Source organism: Aristolochia californica, unplaced genomic scaffold, assembly GCF_029961685.1.
Source record: "Aristolochia californica isolate CCGP_79_NKW_82.1479 unplaced genomic scaffold, dmAriCali1.0.hap1 SCAF_4, whole genome shotgun sequence".
NCBI lineage: Eukaryota > Viridiplantae > Streptophyta > Magnoliopsida > Piperales > Aristolochiaceae > Aristolochia > Aristolochia californica.
In genome coordinates, this window is record NW_027182103.1 from 4882768 (window position 1) to 4907605 (window position 24838).

A 24838-nucleotide genomic window follows, 5' to 3' on the forward strand; every position below is an offset into this window, starting at 1 on the left:
ACCAACTTGAGGGGGATTATTAAAAGGGTATTAGTGGCATTGTATGTAACTAAGTGAAGGAGTGACATAAAACGTAATTATGTTTAAGTTCAAGTTATTTTTAATTATCACATGTATTAGGGGACTTCGACCCACTTATCTATAAATAAGGATGTAAGAGGGTGAGTCTAGACTTGCTCTTTTCCACCCTTGATAAACCCTAAATCCCCTCTCTTTTCTCTTATCTTTTTGTTTCTTTTCTCTTTTTCTCCTTAACCTTAACCTTCCAGTGATGGAACCCTAGAATCTAACAATCTTTCGAGATCGGTTGCTGTATTCAACAATTATCCTAGAATTAAATAATTTAAAAGAAATATAAACAAAAAACTAAAGAGAAGAAAAGAGAGAGTGTATTAAAAGAAAGGAAAAAGAGGAGATGTCATGTTGATTCTAGTGACATATTAGCCTCCCTCCTAGTGACTAATGTAGTTTAAATTGCAATACAAATCCGGCATGGACTTCTTTTACTAATGTTAATTTACCCTTTCTTATTGAACTTATTAAATTATATAAAATGAAAAATAAGAATGAAATTGAAGTAATAAATTATTCTAAAAAAGTGAAGAAATAAATTAAAAACGTTAGAACAAAGATACGAGAATGAGAAAAAAATAAAAAAATACAAAAAAGGACATACCTCATTAAAAAAGAATTAAAGACATTGACAAGGCCTTGACAGAGTTAGTAGAGCCTTCCAAAGAGAGACATAAATATAAAGTAAAATATACATCAAAATTCAAATAAAGCACACAGAGAAACATAACACTATAATAAACAAAGCAAAATAAAAAAAAAATATAGGAGTAAAAGAAAAACTGAAGAGAATTTACCTATAGATGGTAGGAGACTAAAAGAAAACAAAAACCGACATCACAAAAAATGTAAATAGAAAACATGCGATTGTTTGGGTAATCGGGTCTTAAACGATTACCATTTCTTAAGCCCTATTAGTGTATTTTCTAGGAAATACTGAAAAAATATTTATAGTAGAAATATGTTTTCAGGGACTATTAGGACATTATGTTTCTTAGAAATTTTTTTTTAGCTAGAAATTCTTACCAGGAAAATTTTTCAGCCAAAAAGGGCCAGAAAACCATATAATATATTTTTGAATAAGTATTTAACAATTTGATGGTATAATGCGGCAATTTCTATTTTAAAAGTTTATTAAAAATATGTATCCTAAAAAACCAATTTAATTTTTCTTGAAAATTTCTTAGTAAGGCACTAATAGGATTTTATCAGATTTCTTAGAAAAAAAAATTCTCCTGAGATATAAATTTGTAACTCACCGAGTCACCGTGGCTTAATCTATGCTACATTAGAAACATCCCTGATTGCTCGACTAACGTAAGTTCTGTTAGTAATTTCCGTAGTAGGGCTCGCGTAAAGCCCTTGTTTTTCCCTCCTCGACGGATCGATCCCGAACCCAAATGTCGCCTTCTGATCGCGAGCCCGCGGTTCTCCCCATCTGACGACATTTCTCGACTGGCAGTCCCCTCTCTCTATCCGCCGGTATCAAGTAGCCCTTAAATTCTCGTTGTAATATGTTGTTTTAACGTTGTTTTCATGATCTCTTCTAGTCTTCTTTTTTCTTAGATTCGAAAGGGGAGGTCGTACTAAAATTTCATTCCTGACTTTTTTTGTTTGGTTTATCTAAACAGTTTCGTTATTCTTTTAAATACTTTTATTTTTCCTTGTCCAATCAAATCCGCAAATCAATATTTGTAGGCTGACTTCTGTCTTGGCTATCTTCCGTTAGGGTTTTGATCTAGACAATGGCTGAAGAACCTCCTCCAGTTGATCTCAAGGACGGTGTGGCAGAAGTCTGTTTTTTGTTTTTTGTTTTTTTTAGCTTAATATGTATATGTTTCATTTCTTTATTTCTCCTTCCGTAATCTTGGTAACTCTTTGAGCATCGTTATTTTTCAGCTTGCTCCATTCGATCCTAACAAGAAGAAGAAAAAAAAGAAAGTTGTAATTGAGGACGCTACTGATAACAACGTGGATAATCTCGCTGAAAAAACAGAAAATTTGTCAGGTTCTTGTAACTTATTTTAATTTTATTCAAATGTTCCTATGTTTAGGAAATTGCTCACTATTGTTTCTTAAAACTTGTACCCTCTTGAGATTGTATTAGAATTCTATGTATTTAAAGTTTTTTTTGTTATTACTGAAAAAGACTAAAGTATGGTGCAATTGAGCAGTGTCTGATGGGATTGAATCTAGCTTTACTGGCTTGAAGAAAAAGAAGAAGAAGCCGGTAAGTTGGATGGGCAGTAACTAATGTGGAAGATAACTTGGTTACACGTTATTTTATTTTCTTACCACCGTTGAATTGTTTCAGGTGGAGACAGATTTTCTCAATGATGAGAATGGTGAAACAGGTGGAGATGATCTTGAGGGTAAGAAGTTTAATTATGTGAAACTTTGAGTCTATTGTATGTTGACAGATTTCAAGTCTCTTGACATTATTTGGTATAGTGACAAATTTCAAGTCTCTTGACATTATTTGTAACTTGAAGGCCGGTTTAGGTCATGGCTTTGTCATTCTTATATGTTATTTTGAATTGGGTAGACCATATTGGGGAGGATGAAGAAGGTGAGGGTATTGTCTCGCAACAAACTCAATATCCCTGGGAAGGCAGTGACAGGGATTATAAGTATGAAGAGGTTTGACTTCTCTGGACCTTTTAAATGTTTCAACTACTTATATTTCAGTTTGTTTTATCAATGTTCCTCTTTTTTAATATCGTAATTCCTATTATTTCAGCTTTTGGGTAGGGTTTTCAATATATTGCGTGAGAACAATCCAGAGCTTGCTGGGGATAGGCGTCGAACAGTGATGAGGCCCCCTCAGGTTCTTAGAGAAGGCACAAAGAAGACAGTGTTCGCCAACTTTATGGACCTTTGCAAGACGTATGTTTTGTTTCCTCTTGAGACAGCTGTTCACAGAAGAATTTTCTCGATATTAATTTTTGGCATTTTATCACCAGTCCCTTGAATCATTTGTGCTTCCAAATTTAAGTTGTTCAAGTTTCTCACACACACAACTGTCAGAGTGGTTCTGTCCACTCTTGTAGGCGGTAGCTTTCCGCACCTAACAGATCGGCCTGTTGGGGTGTATTGGCTAGCCGTTGTCATGGTATCAGAGCTGGGCACGCCACGTCCCGTGTTCGAATCCCGTGAGAGGCGGTCAAGAATGGGCGGGGTGGGTGTTAGAGTGGTTCCGTCCACTCTTGTAGGCGGTAGCTTTCCGCACCTAACAGATCGGCCTGTTGGGGTGTATTGGCTAGCCGTTGTCAACAACCACACATATGTACTATACAATATATATTTTTTGGTACTGTTTTTTCCCATCTTCTGTTTTTTTTGTCTTCACTTGATAGATCTCATAGTATCAACTTGAACACATTGTCATATTTTGGTTCTGGTTACATATCTCTCTTTTTCTTCTGTCCTCTGCCCTCCCCTGATACTTAATTCATATCCTGATAGATATGCTCTGGAGCTGTGCCATTGCTAGTTAACCATGTGGATCCTTAATTATGTTTTTCCCACTGCATACTCTTTTTTATTCTATTGTTTTCTGTGTTTTAACCTTATCTGCTTGATCTTGTTTTTGTGTTTACTTTTGCTTTGTGTCGTCTTAGTTCTTATTTTTTGGTTAGAAGCTATGAATTTTGCATAGTTAAGCTGCTTGGCAGCTTTGCAGAAATAAAAAACCATATAGAGAAAGAAAATCTCACAGAGGAATACATCACCGATTTTGTTATCGAAGAGTCTCAAGAAGTGTTTATTGTAAAATGGTGGAGGCTGGAGTGCATCAAATCACAGCATGAATTTAAATCTCCTTGTGTGATATTTTTGGAATTCAGAGAGCTCTTGAGGCTATGAATGGTTTCCTCTTCAGATAAACTGAATTCCCACCATTTTACAATCTTACTATGAGCTACCAATCAGCAACAACTGTTGCTACGCATCACTCACTTTGCTGTTTCCTGTCATCACTGACCCTTGACATCCTACAATGTCATTTACAGTTTTCTCATAAGTGACATTGTTGGGCGGCTGGATGTTTACCATAGATCTTGGAAGGGTGATACACTAATGGTGCCTGATCAGTTTGATTAACCCAAACATATAAAATGAAGTGTTGAATGTCATTTCTATCTAAAAAGAATGTCAATTAGAATTCCAGTTATTAAGGCTTCAATTAATCATCCCATGTTCAAAATGTTTGACAAAATCCATACAAAATATCCTTTCCTTGAAATCTCCGAATCAAATCCCACCAAACACCAATAGAACCCCTAACGATCATTTCTACCAAGAACAAGTTAAACTAAATTCATGGACAGCATAAAACTTCTTGTTGTTGAAGGGATTGGTGTCTATGTCTTTTAACGGGCATCGCTGTGACTTCGCCGAGTTCTGCAGATAATTTAGGTTCTTTTTCTTTTTTGGTCAATGAAAGCACTTAACGGAAACAATTTTATAACAATGCACACAGAGTTGGCTCGATCGTCATGGAATTTTCAGTCAACTTTAGATGGCTATGAAGCTTTTTGGAGTTTTAGGTCTGGAACTTGGTATGTCTGTTGCTCAAATTGAATGACACCAACGGTATGGACATTCCTGGATCGTGTGATTCTGTTTGGTGGCATATGTTAAGCTAATAAGGCATCAGAAGAAACATGTTTTTGGCCATTTCTGGATGTTTTGTAGAATAATAATTTTCCCAAATAGAGTTTCCTTGTTAGTGACTAAATGTACTATGATGAAATTTATATGATGTTTATGTGGGGCATACCCACTTTTTATGTGTTGCTGTTACTTCTTTGTTTGACAATGATTTGCATTTCTTGCAAATTGACAGAATGCATAGGCAGCCAGAGCATGTCATGAACTTCTTACTTGCTGAAATGGGAACAAGTGGTTCTCTTGATGGACAACAAAGATTGGTTATTAAGGGAAGATTTGCTCCGAAGAATTTTGAGGGGATACTAAGAAGATATATTAGTAAGTTTCTTTATTTTTACTTGCATTTTGTAATGATGAAAAATTCTAATGAGTTTTATAGAATTGTCTCACTTGTATATATGATGAGTACAGATCTTGTCTCTTAAAGGTAAGTTGAAATCATTTTACTCCAAAGATATACAATTTGTCAATTAACTCGATAGCTTTAACGTAAAATACCTTCTAGACAGTCTCTGGTTCAAGTCTTACCAGCAGGCATCTTGGGTGTGTTAAATCAATTTTTTTTTAAAGAAAAACTTGTGATAGATCCACTTCTTCTTTTCATTTTTCATTTATTTTTTTTAACTTGCTATTCAGCTCATTTTTCATTCTGTGTTGTTCTTTTTTGATGTTTTTGCTGTCTTGTTCGTACTTCTTATATCTTTTTATTAGCCACACGTTTCTCTTGTCCCAGTAACAGTTCGCACAGTTATCAGAAAAAAAGAGAAAAGTTATCAATGATCACTAGTTTTAACTAATTTTTTCTACTGAAATGCAAATATACTTATTTATTTAAATAATTTACTTAATTGTATGCAATATATGGAAATCTCTCATACAGTTGGATGCATACTTTGAGATCAATCTACTGGACCTCCAGAGAATAACTATTGAGTCATAATAATCTTGTTGATTTCCTTTTGTCCTCTTTATTTGATATTTATTTATGATCTTGTTCACGTTGGTGAAAGATATTCCACCTAGCAAAATGTTTCCATATCTTTGGATGCCTGATATAATATCATTCACTGCATCTAAAGTTGTGACAAATTTGTGTCTGGATCTCTAGAGAGAGAGTGTTCCAGGGTTCAAGTTAGCGGCAACTTTTTTTTCTTAGCAACTTAAAAACCATTTTGTTGCGTGCCTAGAGTAGTCTAATTTTTTGGAACTTATTAATGGACGGCTACAAGTTTTTGCTCTGTTTTTATTTTTGAGAACACAAACAACTTTTTTGTTAGTGTCTCTGTACTTTATGCACCTTTTGACCTTATGTATATGTTTTCAGATGAATATGTCATTTGCACTGGCTGTAAAAGTCCAGACACTATACTCTCAAAGGAGAACCGTCTCTTCTTTCTCCGATGTGAACAGGTAAATTTTTTTGCTCTTCTCCATCATAACCGCTTAGAACATTTGACAGATTTTATGCATGTAGGTCTTTATTGTCTTTTTGCTACCTTCCTTGTGTGATAAACTTCAAATGAGATTCTCACATAGTTTGGCATCGGTGCTTAGATTTACTATTTTTTATGTTGTCAATGAGAAATAATCATGCATATGTACAATGATCAAACTGATGTGGAACACGTAATGATTACGGATAGGTTTATAATTTCATGTATCTTTTTCAATTGTTTTAAGAGTAATAGCTGTTCTGGATTGAGCTTTTGGCTCAGTGGAGGTTGGGTTGTAGTATGCATGATGAAATCAACGGTTGATCATCTCTTAGTGCAGCATTTTTGTCTTATCCATGTTAGGTCTTTACCAAAAATAAATGTAATGCTTACTTTCTATTGAAGCTGGGCAAGTTATTCCTAAAAAGACAAGTCAAAGTTAGAGAGCATTTTCTATATCAATAAACAAAGATCTATTTAAGCTCAAACTAATTGTGGGTGTTCCGACATTTTTGGCTCTCAGACAATTAGCTTGAGATGAGGAACATCACAACCACAAAATTTAGAGAGTTTCTACCTACTATCTAGCTAAAAAATGTGGAAAAGTATACAAAGGAGCCACTAAATAGAACAAAAAGGCTTGTGTTTTCTCTAGCTCGAACAGTGAGGTCTAGATATTGAACACGAGGCTTCTTTGAGGTGGAGTCATGATTGAGCGTGCATGAACTTGAAATCTACCCCTACATGAAAATATTAGAATGATTATTCTTTCATTGTTCTTAAGATTGATTGTTCTTTCTTTCTTGTCTGATTTCTCATTTTCATGATGCAGTGTGGTTCCTCGCGATCTGTGGCACCCATCAAGACTGGTTTTGTTGCACGTGTTGGACGTCGCAAAGCTGGGACTTGAAAACCTCTGATGTGCTTCTCTACAAGGTCATATGTTCTACAAACCAGGTTATACTAAAGCAGTTTTAAGCCTCTGTAGAAGGCCTATGGATTTTGTCGTCTTAGATGAAATGAGAGGGACAGGGATGATTTTCTTATGTAATTTTTTCTAGTGCTACTAGTGAAGCTTTCAGAATTGTTTCTTGCTAGCCACTGGGGGTTCTCTTGCAGGGCAGCACCCTCAAAGAAAAAGAACTCTGTGAAGAAAATGAGATAAGAGAAGAAATGAGAGAGAAAATCTGAAAAAAAGGAAGAATGAGCAGATGGTTGTATGAAGTATGATCCGTTCATGGCAGGGATTGCTGTATCACCGGACTAGTGTAGGATTTTAGGGGTTGCCTATATTCCCCCGGAGAGACAATACAAATTTAGTAGCGTAATGTATAGGAATTTGATTATTCTATTGTGATACAGGATACCGATGCAACCTCGTGGGTACATGCAAAGGTTCTTGTGATGGGACTTTCTTTCTAGATAGTTAAAAAAACTTGAGGTAGTCTTGGGAATTTTAGGGGGTGATGCATTTTGTCACTCTTAAACGCCACTGTTGATCCTGAAGGCCGTGCCCAGAAACATAAGAATTAAGATGCAAGATTTTGGTTCCCATGGATCTCATGAATGCGAATGGGCAGGATGTGTTATGGTCTTGGTGCAAGAGGAGTGAAAGAAAGAAGAAAAGTATTGGTGCAAGAGGAAAGAGGGAAAGAAAAATGTTACTACAGAGTTTTCCATTTTCCTTTATCGGAAAAAAGTAAACGAAATCTCACATAAAAAATATCTTTAATTCTTGTCCCTTTCTTTGTTTCTTATGGTAAAGGATATTGATATAATTTATAAGATATTTAATATTATAAGTACATATTAGGGAAGAGGGGGGGATTAGGTATGTCACGTAACCCTAATCCTCCTTTCTTCTCTCTCTCTTTCATTCTCCTTCCTTTATCACTCAATCATCTTATCCTCTTCTCTTCTCTCTTTTTATTCTCTTCTCCTCTCTAAACTAGTTTGGTTATTACTCGTTACATGGAATCCTAAACCTAACATGGAATCAGAGCATTAGGTTTAGGATCCCGAAGTGGTGATGTTTATGATCTAATTATTTTAATTTTTTTGTGGAATAGAAGTGTTGAGTAAAAGATCAATTCTCTTGGTGGAATACAAGTGTTTTTTACTCGGTGAAATGAGTACTTTTCCTTATATTTTTTCGTTTTTAATGGTTGTTGGTGCATGACTTAGAAAGTTAGGATTCTTTAGCATTCTTGCTCAAGGAAATTCAGAATTATTGTTCTCTTCATAATAGCTTCAGCTTAGAAGTTATTATTTTTTTCGATATGATCACTTCATGCTCCCTTCAAAGTTGGCATAAGTTTGTTTATGATTATGAAATAATAGATATTATTGATTGAAGCCATGCTCAGGTTATTGATGATTTTGATGAGATTATGATGCTATTCATGAGGCTGTGCATGCATGATTAAAAACTATCAAGGTTCTTTACTTTAGTGATAAGTTGATGAGTTGAAGAAGATAGGTGTTTGAACTTGTGGAAGACTGTTTTTGTTCAAGTGCCCAAAGTTTTTTCTTAGAGAATATGATGTTTGATCTTCTCATTGGGTAGTATCTCACATAAGAAAGAGACTAGAAAGACTTACCCAAACGATTCAAGGTAAAAAAAAGGTTACAAAGGTTGGCATTTTGGGTTGGTCGTTGGCGCCCAACTACTAGAAGGAAAGTTTAATTCTTAAAAGATCAAATTATCTAAGATCTTTTTCTTTGGTATGATTGCTGATTTTCTTGCTTAATTTTCTCGTGCTTAAATATTTTAGGCAAGTAAAAGATTGAGATTGATTTGGTGAATTAGCACATAAGACATTAAAGGAAGGTTTCCTATTTAATTTTTGGAAGTGGTTGATTGAAGGAAAATCTTCCATGATTTGATTTCTTATTAAATATTATTTCCTAAGTGAGAAAGAAATTACATGTATTACCTATTTTGTATCTTAGCCAACATGTACTCTCCTTATTTAGTGCATGATTTGATGCAAATATTACGTTTGGGTTAGCTCTCCTCTCTTTCCCGAGTTGGTTCTCATTTTGCATAAGTTCGATTCGTTTGGTTCAGGTTGCTTCTTCCTCTCTTGGGTTTATTTTGGTTGCCTTATTGGCTTGGTTCAAGGTGCTTCCCTTACTCATATCAGAGTTGCGTCAACGCATGGTTTAAGCGTGCAAAGTCTTATAAGTCTTATTCAATCATTGAAACTCTGGTTACAATTATTTTCTTATTATAGAAATAAAGTGTTTCTAGTTTCATTCTTGATGGTTGAAGATCACATGGGGAGTAAGAGTGATCTTCACAAGATTACCGCTCTACCATTGAGAGGGTTATCTAATTACTTAAGGTGGTCATAGTCGGTTAGAAAGTTTATCATTACACGAGACCTCTTAGGACATGTAACTAAACCTACTCCACCTATTGATGAGAAGGACATCTTCTATATTAAGTGGTTGAAGAATGATACATTAGTGATTAGTTGGTTGATAAATAACATGGAGGAGCATGTGGCTAAATAATGTGGTCCACCTTGAGACGACCAAACAGATATGGGACACCTGCGTCAAATTGTACTCAAGCATAGAGAACCTACATAAATTGTATAATATTTTTCAAAACATGTTCAATACAAAACAATGGGATAACTTACATGAGTTCTTGGCACCTTTTCGGGGGCTGATTCAGGAGTGGAAAATTGTTTAGTGTTACTTGATTGATATATCGGTTCAAGAAAAGCAGTGGGAAGCCTTATCAACTACTCTCTGTTTAGATAATATCAAGCTATACCTTGAGGTAGCCAAGACTCAACTTCTCAGCTCCTTGACACTTCCATCATTCGATTAGCAAATGCATTCTGAGGTAGATTTGTCGGGATCTGACTCGAGTTTCTTAGTTTCATCGTTGCTTTCTCATAATTCACCGTTGTTTCTTTATCTGTGAAACAAGAGATGCAATGCAACATGAAACTGATGGAGTAACATTGGATACATATGAAGAGCAAGAACAATCTTCTTCTTAGGAGAGGAATTAGTCACCACATCAACAAAGTTATCCACCCTCAAAGGATGAGACTCATCAATCTCACTTTTATCGACAACCCCATCAAAATTATGATTGGAATCAACTTGCTTACTGTCTAGTACCTCTTCCAATGAATCATCATTAGTATTCTTGATTTTTCCAAAGTCCTCACGATCTGCATCATCATTGTTCTTTTAGGGTTGATATTTGAAGCATTCTTGTCATCACTCATCTCAATGGTAGCCTCATTTCCACCAAGCTCTTGATCATCCTCCAATAAAGGAAGATCACCACCCACATAAGGGGCCTCATTGGCTAAGAATTAACTTTACAAAAAAAAAAATATTTTTTAAAATTTATAAAGTAATTATAAAATTTCTTTGAAAATAAAATTCAGATAGAGGGGTATAAAAATAAAAAATTTGAAATTATGAAGAAATTAAGATTACTAATTAATTTATTATTTAAATATTTTTTTTTGTATAAAATAGTGTCTTTTTTATTTTATTTTTCTTTATCAACTATATCTTATAGAATGAATCAAAGCCAGATAAAGCCTTGGATATTGAGCCAAACAACTAAGATAAGTATGAAACTACTTAAGCAACAAAAGCATTATTGCTGATATTATTCTTGAAAATCATAACATTATTTATTATTTACAAAGAGTGAAACTATATTTGTCTACCCCCAAGTTGAATCTAGTGTTAAATGTATTAATTTGAGGTTTAGTAATTTATGAGTTTATCAGTATTTGTGAGGTTTAGTTACTCAACTAGGGGTGGCATGGGTCGGGTCTTTAACTTGAGGTTTAGTAATTTATGAGTTTATAGTCCCCGTCGGGCTCTGTCTCTATGTCTCCAACCTATCCTTGTTTTTGCCCATGGTTGAATCTATCATTTTTTTAATATTATAATTTTTTTCTAATCCAAATAAAAATCATCTCTTATTAAAACAAATGTATTAAACATATTTTACATTTTTTTTTGAATAACATCAATTTTTTTATAGAGATGGATTTTTAGTTAAACATTTTATTTTTATAATTTATAATTTTTATTTTATTTTTATAGGGGGTGTAATTATAACTTTGAATGTAAAATTTTTATATGAATTTGTAACATCGTGTAACATCTTTCATAACCTATAACACATAATGGGAACCAAGAAATTGATTAGCTCTAACTACCAAAATCAAGGTGATTAGAATCTTTTATTAAGATCATAACTTCTCTCCTTTTAGAAATATCAATCAATTTGAAGTGATATTTAATACAAAAAGTGGAAAGAACCCATGCATTGAAAAATCAACTTCATTATTCTTTGACACATTAATTGATGCACTTCACAAGTTGTACCATTAGTTAATCTAGAGCACCTAAAACTAAGCACATTTACATCTAAGTGTAAATAACAAATAAACTATGAAAAAATAATTAGGCTCCACAATTTTGGATTCCATGATGTATAATCACCTTAGAAAAAAATTAAAAGGTGAGAAGAAGAAGAAGAAGAAGAAGAAGAAGAAGAGTCGTGGAGAGAAGGTTTTAGGAGGAGAAGAGGAGGAATATTAGGGTAGTGGACTTTGACAAACCCTTCCCCATTAAGTTGTATTTATAGATATAAAAAATACTAATATTATAAGAATACTCTTTACCCTTGTAAGAGTGAATAACAGACACAAATCATAAACTAATTATATCGGTGTCATGTTTATGAGACTACTATTTATTTACCATCATATCACTACTATGTGGACATGTAAGTCTTCTCCTTGGTGTGTGACTTGAGCCTATCTTCCACACACTTGGATATATGGGTCTTCCTTGGTCGTATGGCGTTTATGTCTAAAATATTAATGTGTTGTATAATTTGGATACACTCGTTTTAATTAATTGAAAAATAAAAAATCTCTAGTAGACACAAGTCAAATTCAAGTCCAATTAGAAAAAGACAAGGTCGTCCCATGATTTCGGTAGTGGAAGTCACACTTGATCACAATGGAACCACTCCGGAATGGGTCCCATAAGAGAGCGATTAAAGGAGCCCAGGAATGAATGCCTCCGGCAACTAAAGGTGAACAATCACACCAGTCCACCAAAAGCTCATCGGAGTGTCTATCCATTCAAGTCAACCATCTACTAAATTGCCCAACATTGGTGGGCCCAAAAACGTGCGATTATGTGGGTCCACCAGATGAGAACATTTTTTTTGTGTCCCCACAAAACTTTGAAAAATTAAAAGTGGTTTGGGAGATGCCGAGATCAATTAATCCAGATCAGCGGGCCCACTTCTTTCTGAACGAATCCTAACCGTCATTTTTCTAACGTATGGCTGCCGGCCACGTGGCTAAGCGCTAAGGTAAAGCAGTGGATTTTGCGTACGGAACTCTTCGGCTTCCCACTTGGTGCGGTGGGTGAAAAAAGGTGCCTATGGGGCAGACATGTACCAAAGTAAGTTGACCCGCAACCTTTGTTTTTATATTTATTTATTTATTTATTCAGTTATTTTTATTTTTATATGTTTTTCTTTATGAATTTGAGCCATGTTAACAGGCAACGGCCCGTGACGTCCGCCTGCTGCCTCTCCCGAGATGGAATCTTAGCCGCAGAGATCTTTGACAAGGGAAGGACAACTGACTGAGCTTTCTCAAGAATCCTGTGATATGAAAGCAACGCGAAGCAGTGAAGACTGAAGAGACCCTTTCGACTCTCGTCATAAGTCAGCTCTGTTGCTTTGTTTTTTTCTGGGTTGGATAAGAGTTGAGTGGGAAAAAGGAATCGGAAAAGGGGGAAGAGGGCTCTTTTTTTTCTCGTCGAGAGTCTGCTTATCCGGTTTCTCTTGACGAGAGCGGAAATTTATAAAGGTTGTTCGGTGGACAACAGGTTTTAATTCTCCTCCTAGTTTTTAAAGGTGGAGAAATAAAGTTCCTACTTTTGATATTGGAGACTACCCATTTGAAGAAAAAGAACGGGAGTTTTGTGGTCATGTTGGTAAACTGGCGTAAGGTTGCTTATTTGACAAGTAACTTTTTTTTCTGAAACATTTTGGGAAGCGGGTTTGGATTTTGAAGGTGAGGTTTTTGCTCGTTTTGAGGACAATGCGTGGGAGTGCTTTGATCGTCGAGACTTTCTATCTTGGTTTATTACCTCTGCCGGGTTGTGATGGATGTTTAGTTTGGTAAAAATATTTGTGCGACTGGTGTAGTCTGTTCACTGTGTTTGGGGGAATCACAGAGTATAAGAATGAGGAACAGAGGGATTGCTGGGGTAGGCGGGTTGTGATGAATTTTAGTTTGGTTAATATTTGTGCGACTGGTGTAGTCTGTTCATTGTGTTTGGGGGGAGTCGCACAGTATCAGAATGAGGAACAGAGGGATTGCTGGGGTAGTATGTGACTTGTGTTTCTGGTTAAAGGTTCTGATTCGAAGCGGGGCTTGAAGAATTTCGAGGGGAACTGTTTCTTGTATGGATTTTGTTGTTGTCTGCTTTTCCTGATGAAAAACGCAGACGCCTTTCAGAGTGTTGGTGGAGCTTTCGTTCGTGTTGGTTCCGAGATGGCAATGGGGTACTACATGGTGTCCTTCATTTGGTTCTTCTTGCTCTGCATTGTTTCTTCTTCTTGCGGGCTTCAAATATTAGACAGGTATTGTGATTCTGGTGATTTGATTGCATTAAGGGATTTTGCTGGAAACCTCACAGCAGGTTCGGTCCTCACAAATTGGTCCGATGATTCGGTTTGCTGCGACTGGTTGGGTGTTTCTTGCGACGATGTCAATGCTTCAGTTCCAAACCGTGTCGTCAAGCTTGTCCTGGCCGGTCAAGGCCTGAATGGTCCGATATCGAGCTCTTTGGGTCGGCTGGATCAGCTCAAGTACCTTGATCTCTCTTTCAATTTCCTCAGAGGTAGAGTACCCAATGAGTTCTTGAACTTGCATTCATTAGAGGTTATTGATCTCAGTTATAATATGTTATATGGATCAATTGCTACTCTTTCCAGTCTAAAATCTATCAGCTCGATCAACATTTCTAGCAATGCACTGAATGGAACTCTTCCGGAAATTGGAACCTTACCGAATCTGGCCGTCTTCAATATAAGCAATAATTCATTTGTAGGCCGCATTTATACTGGAATCTGCAACACCTGGCCTGTAATTCAGGTTGTTGATTTCTCGGGAAATCGCTTCTCGGGACCATTCCTTGGAATTAGTCTAACCAACTGCTCTGCATCTTTGAGAACGCTTTATATGGGATCCAACTTTCTTTCTGGTCTTCTTCCAGACTCGTTATTTGAATTGGTCAATTTGGAGCATCTCTCAGTTTCCGCTAACCAATTCTATGGTCATCTGAGCGTCAGGTTAAGTAAGCTTTCCAAGCTTAAAACTTTGGTTATTTATGAAAACCATTTTAATGGTCCACTTCCTAATGTGTTTGGAAACCTCACAAACCTACAAGGATTTATTGCACATTCAAATTCTTTCTCTGGTCCATTGCCCTCGACTCTTTCCCACTGTTCAAGGCTTCAAATTCTGGACCTTCGTAACAATTCTCTTTCCGGAATGGTTGATCTCAATTTCACAGGAATGCCTCATCTCATTTCCCTTGATCTCGCTTCTAACTGTTTTGTGGGTGTTCTTCCTGATACCCTATCGAACTGCCAAGAACTCAGGACTTTAAGCCTTGCAAAGAATAATTTATCTGATGAAATACCCACAAGTTTCCAGAACCTCATCTCTCTTTCCTCTGTTTCATTGTCGAATAACAGCTTTCGGAACCTGTCAGGAGCTCTGGATGTTTTACAAAATTGCAAAAACCTAACCACTCTTATCCTGGCCAAAAACTTCCATGGAGAGGAAATTCCGAAAAATGTTAATGGGTTTCAGAGGTTGACTACTCTTGCACTAGGAAACTGTGCTCTGACTGGTGAAATACCTTTATGGTTAACCAAATGTGAGAAGCTTGAAGTCCTTGATCTCTCTTGGAATCACTTGAGTGGAGCCATTCCTTCTTGGCTTGGACTGTTTGACAATCTTATTTATTTGGACATTTCAAATAACTCTCTCAGTGGTGAAATACCAAAAACATTGACACAGCTAAAGAGCCTTGTTTGCACCAAGAACAACCCAGTTGCAACCTCTTTTGATATGCCTTTATATGTAAAAAGGAACCAGAGTGATAATGGCCTCCAATACAACCAAATCTCGAGCTTTCCCCCCTCGTTATACTTGAGCAGCAACCAGATAACTGGACCCATATGGTCAGAATTTGGACAGTTGAAAGAGCTCCATGTCTTAGATTTGAGCTGGAATAACCTCACTGGGATGATTCCAGACACCGTTTCAGGCATGGAGAACCTGGAAGTGTTGGATCTCTCTTACAACAATCTCCAGGGTGCAATTCCTGTGTCTTTGAATAAGCTTACCTTCTTATCAAGGTTCAGTGTTGCAAACAACCATCTGCAAGGCCAGATTCCAACAGGGGGTCAGTTCTTCAGTTTCTCTAACTCAAGCTTTGAAGGAAACCCAGAGTTGTGTGGGGCTCCTTTTCCGCCTTGCATGAAAACTGCACTTGTGGGGTTAAAACCTGAGGTCAGGCCTGGTACCAGCAATAAGATGGGGAGAGGCAGCATATTGGGAATAACAATCAGCATTGGGGTTGGGGTTGCCATGCTCCTTGCACTTATATTACTCAACATGTCAAGAAACGGAGAAAGAGACTTGCTTGATGAAGAGGAAGCTGAGGCCAGTGGACCCGACAGATCGTCAGAAACACTTGGATCAAAATTGGTCCTTCTTTTCCAAAATACGGAAGGCCGGGAGCTAACAGTCGGTGATGTCTTGAACTCCACCAATCATTTTGACCAAGCAAACATAATTGGTTGTGGAGGATTTGGTCTTGTCTATAGAGCCAACTTTCCTGATGGAACAAAAGCTGCAATAAAGAGGTTAGCGGGGGACTGTGGTCAGATGGAGCGTGAGTTTCAAGCTGAAGTTGAAGCCCTTTCTAGAGCTCAACACGAGAACCTGGTCTCTCTGCAAGGGTATTGTAGGCATGGGAATGACAGATTATTAATTTATTCTTATATGGAAAATGGAAATTTGGATTACTGGCTCCATGAAAGGGTTGATGCTGGATCATTGTTGAGATGGGAAGTGAGGCTTGGGATTGCTCGAGGAGCGGCACGGGGATTGGCCTATTTACATAAGGTGTGCACACCGAATATCGTTCATCGTGATGTAAAATCCAGTAATATTTTATTGGATGAAAGATTTGAGGCTCACTTGGCAGATTTTGGGCTCTCAAGGTTGATTCAGCCTTACGATACTCATGTCACCACTGATCTGGTTGGTACCTTAGGATACATTCCTCCAGAGTACGGTCAAACTTTGACAGCTACATTCAAGGGAGATGTTTACAGTTTTGGTGTAGTTCTGTTGGAGCTTCTTACTGGGAGAAGACCAGTAGATGTGTGCAAGGCAAAAGGGTGCCGCGACCTGGTTTCATGGGTACTGCAGATGAAAACTGAGAAGAAAGAGGAGCAGATATTTGATCAGTCAATCTACAGTAAGGTTCATGAGAAGCAGCTTCTGGGTGTTCTTGAGACGGCCTGCAAATCAATAAGCCAAGATCCGAGGCACAGGCCCTCCATTGAGCAGGTGGTTTCATGGCTTGATGGGATTGGAGCCAAGATAGAAGAGAGCAATGGATGATGATAAGGAGGATGTTAGGGGAGAAGAGGCTATGTAAATAAATATACTTCCCGACCGACGTGTGGTGGTGACTGAGAGGCTGGAGAGAAGGGTTTTGTTTTTGTTGATTCATTTTTTATGTTGTATACAAATCTTGAAATATGTTGTATTATTATTATTATTATTATTGTTGTTGTTAAATTAAAATTATTATATCCCAAACTAATCATTTCTATTTATAGTTTTTGAGAGAAATTTATAATGCCTGCGTCTGACCGTATCAGGACCCTTAAATGACCGAATCCTTCAAATCTTGGACGGTTGGATTGATTATACGCCTTTCAATTTTCCTCCAGGCTCCAGTAAAAGAGAATCTCGCCGGAACGAAATCCCAATCACACTCCAACAGTGACTCTCTCTTCATATAAGTTAGACATCTACTCTCTTCTTCACTTCAGGCGGTGCCGGATCTTGCTCTCTCTTCCGTCTTCCATCTTTGTTGCCGGATCTTGCTCTGTTTCAATGGAGGTCTGCTTGCCTCAAGACCTATTACTTTAAATTCTTTCTCGCCTGCCGAAGAAATCAAGACGCAAGTCTGAAGTTGTTTCGAAGAGGTGGGAAAATCTGGTCAAAGAAGCTGCTTCTTTTAGTGCCAAACCGACGGACTACGGTTTCGTCTAACTCCATGCCTTAACAAATCAAGCCATGTTCTATCGCTTGGATAGCAAAGGAGCTCTCACATACCAACACTCTCTCGTCTTCCATTCGGTTTACGTTCTTTCCAACATGGGTTCGTGCAATGGCGTCCTCTTCTATTGCGAGAAAAACGAAACAGATGAAAAGCCCAGTTACCGTTTCTATAATCCTGTCACAAAGCATGCACTACTCTTCCTCGACCTCCTCCTTTCAGAATGGAGACTGATACCTGGCCGACTGCTTTAGGTTACACGCCTGGTTCCAATGGCAATCACTACAAATTGATCGTCACATACGTCCGCCGTTCCAGAGGAATAGACAGTACACACTCTCGTGGTCTCAAGGTTGCAATCTTCAATTCCGAAACAGGAGTTTGGAAGACGAAACCAGCCAAGTTTTCTGAGGATTCTTTTAATGTACTTTGGCATCTCTGTCATTTCGGCTTTCGTCTTGGTGTTTCTTCCCTCTATTTCAATGGCAGTCTATATTGGATCCGGGATTCATGCTTGGTAGCCTTCTGCTCGAAGATTGAGAGTTTTCAACTCATCGAATAGTCGAAAATAATGATTCACATTTAATCTTTATTCCTCATTCACATCATCGGCTTAAATAGCCGTTATACAAAATATACATGGAAGAATTTGAGTGATTAACGGGATTACTCAATCACCGGAGTTACAGAATATTACATGATTTCTCCTTAAGGGAAGAAATCTCTGAGTAAATCTTAACACTCCCCCTCAAGTTGGTGCATAGATATCACTTATGCCCAACTTGTCAAGACATTTGTTAAAAGCTCGGTAAGACACTGCCTTGGTTAACACATCGGCAAACTGATCCTCAGATCAAACATGAGGGACTTCAATGATTCTTGCTTCTAACTTTTCTTTAATAAAGTGTCTATCAACTTCAACATGTTTAGTTCTATCATGCTAGATTGGGTTGTGGGCAATATCACATGCGGCCTTATTGTCACAATATAATTTCATAGGACTTGTCTGCTCAATATGTAGTTCTTGTATCAGATTTTTGATCCATAATAATTCACATATTGCCTTGGCCATTCCCCTGTATTCGGCTTCAGCTGAAGATCTAGCCATTACCTTTTATTTCTTACTTCTCCAAGTGACCAAATTTCCACCTACAAATGTAAAGTATCCAGAGGTAGATCGTCGATCTTCTATTGACCCAGCCCAATCGGCATTAGTATAACCTTTAATTTTCAAGTCACCTCCCTTTTTAAATAAAATTCCTTTCCCTGGAGATGATTTCAGGTAGCGTAGGATATGGTTGACGACATTCATATGTTCTTCACTTGGAGAGTGCATAAATTGACTAACTACACTTAGTACATAAGCTAAGTCTGGTCGGGTATGTGCAAGATACATTAACGTCCCAACTAGTCTCTGATAACGCTCCTTGTTAGCAGGAACTTGATCTGAATGTATTCCAAGTTTCAGATTTTCTTCTATAGGAGTACTGACTGGACTACATGCTGTCATACCGGTTTCCCTCAATAAATCCAAAGCATATTTTCGTTGAGATAGAAAAATTCCTTCCTTGGATCTGGACACTTCAATGCCAAGAAAATATTTTAAGTACCCAAGATCCTTCATTTCAAATTCTCTAGCAAGACGATTTTGCAATGATTTCTTTTCTTCTGGATCATTCCCAGTTACTATCATATCATCAACATATACAATAAGAGCTGTGATGGCCTCCTTGTTATATTTCAGGAAGAGAGTATGATCTGAGTTGGTTTGCTTGTATCCGATAGATTTCATAAAATTCGTGAACTTTCCAAACCACGCCCTCGGGGACTGCTTCAAACCATATAGGGATTTCCTCAGTTTACATACTTGTTTGCCTCCTTTGTTTTGCATAATGCATCCAGGAGGTAATTCTATATATACTTCTTCTTGGAGATCTTCATGTAAAAATGCATTTTTTACATCAAACTGATATTAGGGCCAATCAAGATTCACAACCAGAGATAGTAGAATCTGAACGGTGTTGATTTTGGCCACTGGTGCGAATGTCTCCATATAATCGATCCCGTAGGTTTGAGTATATCCTTTGGGGGTAAGCCTTGCTTTGAACCTTTCAATGGTGCCATCGGCTTTATATTTAATGGTAAATACCCACCTGCATCCAACTAGTGTCTTTCCTACAGGTAGGTCAACCACTTCCCATGTTGAATTCTTTTGAAGAGACCTCATTTCTTCATTCATGGCTTCTTTCCATTTAGAATATTTCAAGGCTTCCTGCACACTATTAGGAATAGATATAGCAGATAATTGATTCACAAATACCTCATTTGCCTTTGACAACATATGATAAGACACAAAATTATGCATGAGATACTGAGATTTAGAGGTGAGAAGAGGTTCATAATTGACTCTAGGTTTTCCTCTTGTGGTTCGATGAGGTAGCACTCTTAGTTGAGTTTCGAAACTTACCTGAGGTTCAGACATGGACTCGGACTCAGAAGGCAATTGATCCATTGGTACATTATGAAGGGGGGAAGATGGCGACTGAGACTCTGGTTGCATCACTTCCATCTGGTCTTGTCTTTCTCCATCCTGTGAATCATTTTGATGTCCACAGTTGTAATCGGAATATTGACCACTTGTAGTATCCAAGATATCCAAATGATGATAAGGGGTCTTCAATTCAATCTTTTTCTCCTCCTGTATTGAAGACTCGGGAGTAGAATAATACATGTTTTCTTCGTGAAATACCACATCAAGAGTGACATACAATTTGCGAGATGGAGGATGATAATAACGATAACCTTTCTGATGTTGAGCATAACCAACAAAAACATACTTGAGAGCTCGGGGTTCCAATTTATGTCTTAATGACTTATGGAGGTGAACAAAGGCTACACACCCAAAAATTTTAGGTGGTAGATTCGGCACAGCAGGTGAACTTATGGTTTTATGAAGAACACTCAAGGGAGTCTGAAATTGTAACACACTCGAGGGTATTCGATTGATAAGGTAGGCTGCAGTTGTGATGGCTTCACCCCAGTAACTTGCCGACATATGAGCTTCAAACAAGGAAGCACGAACAACCTCAAGAAGGTGGCGGTTCTTTCGCTCTGCAACTCCATTTTGCTGAGGGGTGCACGGACAAGTAGTTTGATGAGTAATACCATGATCATCTAGATATTTCTTTGAAACTTTGATTTACAAATTCTCCCCCATTGTCACTTCGAAGAGTTCGTATTGTAGAATGATACTGAGTGACTATCATTTTGTGAAATTGTTTGAACAACGAACTAACTTCACTTTTTGACTTCATTAAACAAATCCAAGTCATATGGGTGTGATCATCAATAAAAGAAACAAACCACCATTTATCACTAAGAGAGGCTATATTTACTGGACCCCACACATCAGAGTGAATAATCATAAACGGTTCTGAGCTCCTATTCATGCTTATTGGGAATGGAACACGATGACTTTTCGCCAATTCACATATATCACACTTAAAATCTGAAATAGATAGTTTTTCAAAAAGTGTAGGAAACAATTTCTTTAAATAACCAAAGGATGAATGACCCAACCGTTTATGCCATAACCAAATGTCAGAATCTGTAGATTTATTCTTCATGGAGAACGCTTGGGCTAACTGATGAAAACTTTCTGGCTGCAGATCAAGGTAATAGAGTTTCCCCCTTCTAGTACCATACCCAATTGTCTTCTGAGTTCGGATGTCCTTAAAAACACAAAGGTTAGGCCAAAAAACCACAATACAATGCAGAGTACGAGTTATTTGAGCAACTGATAATAGATTATGATTGAGGGTTGGAACAACTAATACCAAATCAAGACTCAGATTTTCAGTGAGAGTGATAGAACCTTCTCCAATAACGTGAGATGGAGTACCATTTGTTGTAGATACGATATGTTGTTCAGATAGTTTCATACTTTTAACATGAAGATTGTCAAAGGTCATATGATTGGTAGCACCAGAATCAATTATCCATTCACTATTTCTACTAGGAGTAGATGTATTAAGAACCTTACCAGATGTAGCGATTAAGACTGATGCATCCTCAGTTGTGTGAGAGGTGGAAGGTTCTGCTACTACAACGGAAGCATGATTATTTGATTTAGAGTTCCGTTTGCAAGGCGCTTTTGTAGGGTCCCACCATTCTGGATACCTAATAAGTTCATAACATCGTTCCTTTGTATGCCCAGTCTCACCATAGTGAGTACAAATGCGCTCCGGTTTCGTTGTTCCAACCTCATAGCTACGATTCTGAGATCCTGATGTTCGATTTTGTTAACTGTTAGGACCAGTTAGTCGAGCTGTTTTAGGCTTAGCTCAACGTGCTACCATTGCAGATGTCTCAACACGGTCAACTTCATTATTTAAAGTGGTTCTACGAACAGAGTCACGACGTACATAAGCATAGGCTTCTTCAAGATCCAATATCGGGTCTTTTCTGAGAATTTCGCCACAGACTTGTTCGAAATCTGCATCCAATCCGTTTAAGAAAATATGAACACGCAATCTTTCAACGGATTTCCTATAAGCGATAACATCATCAGGATCTTTCATTATAGTCCTGTCATGATGATCAAGTTCTTGAAAAATTTCCACAAGATCACCCTAATACGTTGATAAAGGACGACTAGTCTGTTTGGTGGAGAAAGCTCTCTGATTCAATGAAAATAATTGTGATTCATCTGACCCATCATAGAAAGCTTTTCCAGAGCATTCCATATTTCGCTTGCGGTACGCAGCCGAATATAGCGCTTCATAATATCTGGTGACATAGAGGTTAACAACCACCCCTTGACTTTTTGATTTTCAACATACCATTTCGCATAGGAGGCATCCGTTTCTTGTGGGAATGGTGTTTTTCCCATAATATATTCAAGTTTTTCTCGTCTCGCAATTTGCTTCTCCATGATATGGGACCATACATCATAGTTGACTTCGGTAAGAGTGACACTGGTTGTAAAACCAGAGTGTTCGGATTGCACATGAATAATTGGTGTTAATTCCTTCGACATGATGAAAAGAAGGTCCGTAGAGTGGTCCGGTCTGGTTTGGTTCACAAAAAATAATATTGGTCCGGTCCGGTCCGTATACTGATTCGGTATGGTCCGATTCCCTTTCTAAAAACAATCTTGGACTGGTCCGGTCTGGTCCGATCAGTAGACTAGTTTGGTCCGGTTCGCTTATGCTGGGCCGATCTTGGTCTGTCCGAGACCGGATCGCTCGGGCAGAAAATAATTATACGACACACACCTAAGTTAAAAAAATAAATTTTTTATCTAGGACCGGTTACTGTACCTCTTCTTCGTCGAGACGACGAAGTTTTCGTCTCGACTGGACCGGTTATTGTACCTCTTCTTCGTCGAGACGACGAAATTTTCGTCTCGACAGTGCGTCTCCCCCTTTGCCGGCATCAGCTCTGACGATATTCTGGAATATTGTCGTAGGTGAATGTTCTGTTGAGGTCCGAGCAGTGGCTCGTCTACGATCGTCGACGGTCTGCGGAATGTCCGAACAACACTGTTTCGCGGCGAGTCGTCAGTCAACGAAGCTTTCAGATGGAACGGCCGAGCAGTGGCTCGGATACGGTCGTCGGCGGTTGCGGAACGTCTCGACGAAGCTTTCTGATGGAAGATCGTCGGCGGCGGCCTGCGGAGCTTCCGAACAACTCTGTTTTGCGGCGAAACAGAGTTTAGATTAAGGAACAGAGATTTTTTACTCTGTTCTTCGGCTACAACTACGGAACAGAGCTTTCGCTCTGCTCTTCGGCGACGAGAAGGAGAAGGAGATGATTCTCCTGCTCTGATACCAAGTCAAAAATAATGATTCACATTCAATCTTAATTTCTCATTCACATCATCGACTTAAATAGCCGTTATACAAAATATACATGGAAGAATTTGAGTGATTAACGGGATTACCCCAATCACCGGATTTACAGAATATTACATGATTTCTCCTTAAGGGAAGAAATCTCTGAGTAAATCTTAACACGAATTGCCGCAGACTCTGTACCATTGGCGTGGACTGTTATGGGAATCAGAGGGGCGCCTCAACTACTGTCAAATCTGTCCATACCATGGACTCTACGTCTGGGTTTTTTACGAGGATACTCGAATAGAAGATATGTGGCGAAAAATCTACAGTGTGTCCAAGCAAGCATTGAATTTATTGCTTGCTGAAACCATCGAATCAGCCGATTATCCATACCCATATGTGATTCGGGTATGTGCTTTTAATGAACATCTTCAGATCATCCATCTCCGAACAAGCGCATGTCTTGTTTGTTATGACATCTCAGAGTAGACAATGACCCTGGTCTCTCTGAATCCTTATTCCAATGAAGACTTCATCGACGAGCTGCCTTTCACGTATAGGAAGTTTAGCTCACCAGACTTTGAGGTTAATAAAATGGAATCTGCAGCTGATCGGCGATCGAGAAAGAGAAGAAGATCCTAGAATTAAAGAAGCCGAAGCATAAAACAGTTCTAATTCTTGTATCTTACTGAGAATTGGTCTCTTGACTCATCTTCCACTCGGTCCGTCATTGTGTCTCTCTTAGTTGTCACATTCCTAAGTATGAACACCTAGACAATGGTATCTTCAATCATATGAGAGCTAGTTTGTGCGTTTCAATATGCACCATGAATGAGTACACAAAAAATGTGACACTTATGAGATGGGCATTGCGTGTGACATAAATGATATGGTGCCTATAAGATTTGGTTTAAGGCTTGTAACGGCTCAAAAAAAAAAAGATAGAAAAATTGAGCAATGAATATAATTAATCCATCCATGCAAAATCATCAAAAGTCAGAATATAACAGATTAATTCTTTTCTTTGGGTTTTGGGATCTCTACTTAGTGACCACATTAATGTTTCTTTGTGTGTTAATTATATCGATGGTTAAATTTTCATGTACATTGGGATGTGTACTTAGGAAGATATACGGAGATTAAAGTTTATTAAGTGTATAAGGGTATTTTTGTAATTTATAAACTCGAAACACCTATTTAAGAAGTCTGAGAATTCGTGCACAGGTCATTTCAGACTATTCAGAAATTTCTTCTCCTCCTTTCTCATTTTTTTTCTCTCAATTTTCTCTTTTTCTTTCACCCAATCTGGAATTTTACATGGTATCAAAGTATGACCTGTTGGAAGGAGAAAAAAACCTACTGAGTTTTGATGTTGGTTAATCAAAGTTAAATTTTTTTTCTCTTTGCTATATCCTTAGGGTTACT

The 24838-nt window shown here is 37.8% G+C and overlaps 2 protein-coding genes across 2 annotated transcripts; both read left to right on the forward strand.

Moving 5' to 3' along the window:
• Nucleotides 1-1378: 1378 nt before the first annotated feature.
• LOC137962265 (eukaryotic translation initiation factor 2 subunit beta-like) lies at nt 1379-7275 on the forward strand. Its single transcript, XM_068809032.1, has 10 exons — nt 1379-1554; nt 1802-1865; nt 1972-2080; nt 2247-2302; nt 2387-2444; nt 2618-2712; nt 2813-2958; nt 4919-5061; nt 6068-6153; nt 7009-7275. Exons 2-10 carry the CDS (start codon nt 1818-1820, stop codon nt 7084-7086), a joined length of 819 nt encoding a protein of 272 aa, XP_068665133.1. The 5' UTR covers nt 1379-1554; nt 1802-1817; the 3' UTR covers nt 7087-7275.
• Nucleotides 7276-12927: 5652 nt separating this feature from the next.
• LOC137963830 (phytosulfokine receptor 2) lies at nt 12928-17126 on the forward strand. The gene has a single exon (XM_068811037.1). The coding sequence runs from the start codon at nt 13694-13696 to the stop codon at nt 16904-16906; it is 3213 nt and encodes a 1070-aa protein (XP_068667138.1). The 5' UTR covers nt 12928-13693; the 3' UTR covers nt 16907-17126.
• The last annotated feature ends 7712 nt before the right edge of the window (nt 17127-24838 follow it).

What these genes read in the sequence shown, in the direction of transcription:
- LOC137962265 (XM_068809032.1), top strand. Translation starts at nt 1,818, where the DNA reads ATGGCTGAAGAACCTCCTCCAGTTGATCTCAAGGACGGTGTGGCAGAA. An exon ending in GATACTAAGAAGATATATTA is followed by an intron (nt 5,062 to 6,067) that starts GTAAGTTTCTTT and finishes ATATGTTTTCAG; the next exon opens with ATGAATATGTCATTTGCACT. An exon ending in TCTTTCTCCGATGTGAACAG is followed by an intron (nt 6,154 to 7,008) that starts GTAAATTTTTTT and finishes TTCATGATGCAG; the next exon opens with TGTGGTTCCTCGCGATCTGT.
- LOC137963830 (XM_068811037.1), top strand. Translation starts at nt 13,694, where the DNA reads ATGAAAAACGCAGACGCCTTTCAGAGTGTTGGTGGAGCTTTCGTTCGT.